The sequence below is a fragment of the Coffea arabica genome, chromosome 5e, assembly GCF_036785885.1.
Source record: "Coffea arabica cultivar ET-39 chromosome 5e, Coffea Arabica ET-39 HiFi, whole genome shotgun sequence".
Lineage (NCBI taxonomy): Eukaryota > Viridiplantae > Streptophyta > Magnoliopsida > Gentianales > Rubiaceae > Coffea > Coffea arabica.
Window position 1 is genome coordinate 42703267 of NC_092318.1, and position 6592 is coordinate 42709858.

Here is a 6592-nt window from a genome sequence, read left to right on the forward strand (position 1 = left end):
AATTTTGTCAGCCATTGGCATTATTTGAATTTAAATACACATTATAATTAGTAAAGGTGATGTATTATATGATTATTGCTAACCATATTTAAAGTCCTATTTCTTTTGATAATTTTAGCAAAAATATTCTCTGGTGTCTCTTGAAGTTTAGAATGCCAGGTCCAAATCTCAAGATTATCTGTTTTATTTTCAGGTGTTGAAAGCTCAATTTTATCATATTGCATTGCTCAAATAATTCTCTATTATCCCAAAAGTTCTATCTATCTATGTTTCTGTCTATCCAAACTTTAATTTCTTTCATTCATCATATGCATGCAACTGAATCTGCAAATGGTATATGTATAAGACTGATAAGAAAAACCAAAATCCTGTCCATTATTTAACAACTTTCTCAAGATAGCAAGTGATATTGAAGCAGGATTCCCATAAGAGAACCAAGAGAATTTTCATGTGGGATGAGCAGGAACATTTGAGAGAAGAAGAAAATTGTATAAGTTGCTAGATTGAGGGCCTAAAACTTAAGCAAGGAGAAGAGAATTACTGAATCTGGAAGATATATAATAAGTTCTTAATACTGTCACAAAACATATTTTCTTGCTTTTAAATCAGCTCAGGATTTTGTCATTCTACGGCAGCTATGACCATTTCAAATCCAAACTCCGGCAGCAGCTCCATTTCTTGACTGGTTCAAGAAGGAAGACAAATGTGTTTCAGAATTAAGTTTAGATGATCATGCAACATTATTCAAGAAAACAACAACTTTTATCTCCAATTTCTTTCGGCAGAGAATGAATTCAAAGAAAAGAAAGACAATCAAATGAGATGTGTTTCCATTGAACAAGCATGAACATTTTACATTTGCTGTGGCATAAACTGAAAAATGTCCGAAGACGTTCCTGACACAAGTAAAAGAGCACTGCGCGAGACTTGATGCGTCATGCACGCAGGATAGAGTAATAGTAAAACTCATTTTGGTAGCATAACTGCCGTGGAAAACTTCTTTATCGGCCACCGCCGCCTCCGGTACCAGAACCAGTGCCCACTCCAACTGCACTGCCACTACCAGTACCAATGCCAATGCCAACCCCAACCCCTACGCCAATACCAAATCCTCCACCATGGCCACCTCCTAAACCTCCGCCTGCTCCACCACCTAAACCTCCTCCAGCTCCACCTCCAATGCCACCCCCGGCACCAAAACCACCACCGTGCCCTGATCCACCTCCTACTCCTCCACCACCGCCTCCTCCGAATCCTCCACCACCTCCAACACCTCCACCGGCCCCACCTCCTATGCCACCTCCTGCACCAAATCCACCACCTTGGCCAGATCCTCCTCCAATGCCTCCACCACCTCCTCCTCCTCCCCCGCCACCTCCACCTGCTCCTCCTCCAAGGCCACCACCTATTCCACCACCTGCGCCAAATCCTCCTCCCTGTCCGGAACCACCCCCAACACCCCCTCCTCCTCCACCACCACCTCCACCTCCACCTCCACCTACTCCACCAAGTCCGCCACCTACGCCACCTCCAGCTCCGAATCCTCCACCATGACCTGAACCGCCGCCAATGCCTCCTCCGCCTCCACCACCACCACCACCTCCACCCCCTCCTCCTGCTCCAATACCCCCCGCACCCCCGCCTATTCCTCCACCAGCTCCAAAACCGCCTCCATGACCTGATCCGCCACCAAGGCCACCTCCAATGCCACCACCTCCACCTTCTCCTGCTCCTCCACCACCACCACCACCAAGTCCTCCTCCTGCACCTACCCCAGCTCCAAAACCTCCACCATGGCCCAACCCACCTCCAACACCACCACCTCCGCCACCACCAAATCCTCCGCCTCCACCAACACCGCCACCAGCACCCCCACCAACGCCACCCCCTGCTCCAATCCCTCCGCCTTGCCCAGCACCACCACCTAGACCTCCACCTCCACCCCCTCCAAAACCTCCTCCTCCACCTACTCCACCTCCAGGTCCTCCTCCAATACCTCCTCCAGCACCTGCACCTCCACCAAACCCTCCACCACCCCATCTTCTTCCCCATCTATCACGCCTACCAAAGCAGCCCCTCCTACCAAATCCACAATCATCATCACCCCACCTCTCTTTCTCAAGCTTGCCATCCCCTAGAGCAGTTATACTTAAGTCAAAAACAACGCTGAAGAGAAGAAGAAATACACAAAATCGTTTTTGAGAAGAACCCATATTGCTAAACACTATCTATAACACTTCACTTTGATTTGCTCTGCAACCTTCTTGGACTGCCTGCCTTTATATAGCATTCCGTCTTACTGGAAGAATTGATAGCAAAATGCATGGTAATGCAGCGCGTTTGAACCGTTGGGGAGATGTGGCGGGAACATTAAATGACAATAATACGATATAAATATTCAAAGTCAATTTGACTCAATTGAATTGCATGTAGACTATTGAAGCTTGTAGTCAACTCTACCGACATTGATAACTATGCCATTTATTCCAATGGACCAATGGCCTCCAATTTGCTCCCATGCAGGTTCTTTACGTAATTATTCACTCTTTTCTTTTGTTATTTCTTTTTCTGCTTCTGGTCAGTTTCTATCCGGTGGGGGGAGTTCTTTAGCGCTTTGACATGTAAATTGCTTCTGGAAGAGATCTTTTTCATGCATATATGATTGAAGAATGGATTTTAAAAAAAGAATGTTTTTTGAGCCATGATGGTTGACAATGTTAGTTTTCTTTCTTCATAAATTTATGATAAACAGACATAATTTCTTATGAGACACTGCTAGTGCATGAGTGACCATTGAACAACTTTCTTGTGTTATGATCTGATTGCCATTAGGGAAAAAATTGAACTGAAAAGGACTTAGACAGTTTACATGTTTGTGAGGAATAGTGGTGGTTTTGAATCCTCAAAAAAAAAAAAAAAAAAAAAAAAAGAATAATGGTGAAGAACAATTATTGACCTATCTTGGAGCTATCATTTTTCAGCTTAGATGGGATTAGTCGACTGCAAAAAATTTCGATCGTTAAAGAATAAGTCAACAGGCACATCTTTGTCTGGCCAACACCCACTGATCCAAGGGGAAAAAAAACCACTGATCGACCTTGTTCTTATTCTTATGTTTTACATTTCACTTGTCTAATGATCATAGTTTCTTTTAATTCTGACGAAAATTTTATCTTATGCAGTCCTAGCAAACTCAGTTACGTTATTGTATATGATTGTCTCTTATTTTTAGTAAACCTTATGATCTCCTAAAGATGGCACGTCTGATGCGTTGCTTTAGCTTCGAATTACTTCTTATATTAGATGCTTTTGTGAAGTTGCATAGGATAAAATATACGTTGTAGCTCTTCTGATGGGGCCATTGTAAACATTTTTTATTTTTTCGAAGACCAATTATGGAGACCGGAACATTCATATTTGCAAAATTAAAGAGGTAAGTTGGGGATTTGGGGTAAGTAAAAGTTGGTTTTGAAAATATTAAATTATTATGACAAGATGGGTTACATTTACAAATTCTTAAAATTTAGGGGCTCATGGGATTTCATACTTCAAAGGATAGTGTCCAAAATTGAACTTTAAGAATTGAAATTGATGAATTTTTTATTACAGGGGTTCAAAGTGTCCAAGATTAAAAATTAAGAACAAAAGTGACAATGCACATATAATTTAAGGATTCAAAGTAAAATTTTAAGCCATACTATGGTTGGTAGTATGTGAGAAAAAAAAATTCAAAAATTTTCAGCCTGTGTAAAACTGTGAAACAGAAGGTCAGTTTCATTTGCTAGTTACGGTATTTTTGTCCATATTTGTAGGAGGAAACTTTGAGACCCCTAAACTATTCACTACTATTCACTTTGCACGATTTTAATCCCTCAACTATAAATTGTCACAAATAAACCCTTAGATTTAAAAAAAATGATTAGTTTATTGACTTTCGTCAATTTTGGGCGTTAAATGTAATGGAATTAGGGGCAAAATCGATCAAACAGAAAATCAGCCTGTGATTTAATTAAAAATCAACTAATAACATGGAATTTGATGTTTCTTCCTCTTCTTTCATCTTCCATCTTCTTTAGCCCTAATTTGATGAAATAATCAGTCAACGAGACCTTATAGATTGTTTTCGTGGATTTTTTTTTTTTGTTTGGTCAATTTTGCCACTAATTCCTTCATCTCTAACAGCCAAAATTTACTGAAGTCCTTAAACTATGCATTTTTTTTGTTTATAAATGGGGAATCAAAACCTTAGAAAGGCAATAATTTAGAGGTTGTCGAGAAAGTTTCCTCTATATGTAATCTACTATTTGTACTCAAGTTCATTTTCTATCATTTTAAACATATTCAGATGGTCTATTATTTGCAAAGTTTATATGATTATGTAAAGGCATCTTGCAGAAATATAGTTGATTAAACTGGTGTTGAGGTGAAAGGGATTATAAGTAATAGATTCTGAATTCAAAACCTCTCACTTATAAAAAAAAAAAAAAAAAACTGCCATTAAAGCACCTTATCAATTTTGATTTTTTAAAAGAAAGTTTTGAAATATTGATTAATATGTCATACATTCAAACATGACCACTTGAGATGAAGAAACTTGAGTGTATCGAATATAACCTATTAAAAAAGGTCATTTGCAATTTCGGGGAAGATGTTTCTTGGTCTTTACTATTTTTATTGGAAGGCAGTCGAAACAAAGAACAAATTGCTATATTAGTTCCTAAAAATTATAATACAGATGATTTAGTCCATTAGTTTATGGATGATAATCAATGATCCTTAATATTCAACGAGCCGAGTCGAAGTTCTTCCCTCCTGTAAATCTAGAAACAACTTCATCAATGACATCCCCGCAAAACAAAAATAAAAACATATCACATATATTTTTTTTAAATACATATATGTGCACCTCCCAACCGCCTGTATAAATATATGAATCATAAGCTGTCATCTCGAACAAATAAGCGAGTACAGTATCTGGTCAGTTGAACTTATCTTCGATCGCCAGTGTACACTGTGGATCAATAGATAGAGGGATAATTCGGAATTCCTCCCCTAACGTTCATGACAATTAGAGACAGTACCCTCTAGGTTTGAAATATTACATTTACCTCCCCTCATGCTTCAAAATGACAAGAATGACCACATTTAGGCAATGAGTCGAACATTTTTGTGTTAATGCAAGTAATGGACTCTAATTTGAATTTACAAAATAGTAACAAAAATATTTAGGAAAAATAAGAAGACAATTTTATCCAAATTACCTCAAATCCCTTCTTAATCCTAGCACCTATTCTATGACCCAAATAGCTCCACGGTCATATTCTTCTCCCAACATTGCCATTATTCTCCATTCTTTACCACCGTCACCACTTCTTTCTCAAAAAAGACCCTCTTGAATGAATTTTTCATGTAAGGAATAAGGTAATGGAGATGGTGTTTGTGATGTTTTGAAGGGGAAATTAGGTAATTAGAGTTAATGGGAAGATAGAAGGATGAACTTCGTGTCTGGTTTTCAAGGTATGTTTACAGAGGTTAAAGGATAGGTGATTTAAGGAGATCAAATGGCAAGAAATTTAAGTTGCTAGTAGAGCAATGCATTTCTATCTCGGATGGGTGTGGAAGTCGAGGAACGTAAGAAGAAGGGGTGGTGGAAATTGGTGAGCTTTTAGCATTTTGTTCAAACTTTGGAAAAAAAAACCGAAAAATCGCCCAATCCAATCTAGATTAGATTCCGGATTTCAATAAAATGGAATTCAGTAAAATCAAAATATATCCGGTTATAATTTTTGGTAAAGCAGTTTGGGAATGGATACGAAGAATACATTACAGAATTATCGATTACCTACCAAATTTTTGAAACTTTTATAATATAATGGTATATATATTAGTTATGTATATATGTATACATATTACTAAATTCTAATTAGTGATGACTAATTAGTTAACTACTAACTACTAACTAGTAGTCCAGTAAAATATTACTACCTAAATTGATTGAATTTTATTGGAAAAAATATATGGGATATTATTTTGATGAAATAAATTTTTTAGAGAAAATTAAAATATTTTGATTTATTATTGACATTTCGGAGTTTGAATATTACCGAACTACTGATCTTTCAACCAAAATCCAATTATCAAATTAAAATTTGGACAGTTATCAAATATTGATCTTAAAAAATCGATTCCTGAATTCCCAAAATTTCTTTTACCGAATTCTCGAATACCGCCCGTGAACACCCCGAAGCAGTATCTCTTACATCCAAGCGCTGGCTTTCCGACTTGAACAGGTCAAACCTACAGCAGAACGGCTCAAGACAGCATTCAGTACACGGACAGGGGTATGGTCATTAGACCAAGTCAATCTCTTGCCATTAACTACTGGAAATGACAAAATCTTCCGACCATTGGTTAGGAAAGTCAACTAATGGCCCATGTCGACTTTTGAGAACGGTACCAGTAGCCGGTAGCCATTATGTGACGCATTGATGGCAAAACACGATTCTGAAAATTTCAAATCGGGAGGAATTGAAACTTCAAAAAAAAAAAAAAAAAGAGGTTAAGGACTGTAAATTCAGTGTTCTAGTCAATC

The 6592-nt window shown here is 38.0% G+C and overlaps 1 protein-coding gene across 1 annotated transcript; it reads right to left on the minus strand.

The window, feature by feature from the left end:
- Positions 1-866: 866 nt before the first annotated feature.
- Positions 867-2217, minus strand: LOC140006294 (uncharacterized). Its single transcript, XM_072048129.1, has 2 exons — positions 1997-2217; positions 867-1966 (listed from the first exon to the last, which is right to left on the minus strand). Exons 1-2 carry the CDS (start codon positions 2211-2213, stop codon positions 1002-1004), a joined length of 1182 nt encoding a protein of 393 aa, XP_071904230.1. The 5' UTR covers positions 2214-2217; the 3' UTR covers positions 867-1001.
- Between the last annotated feature and the right edge of the window lie 4375 nt (positions 2218-6592).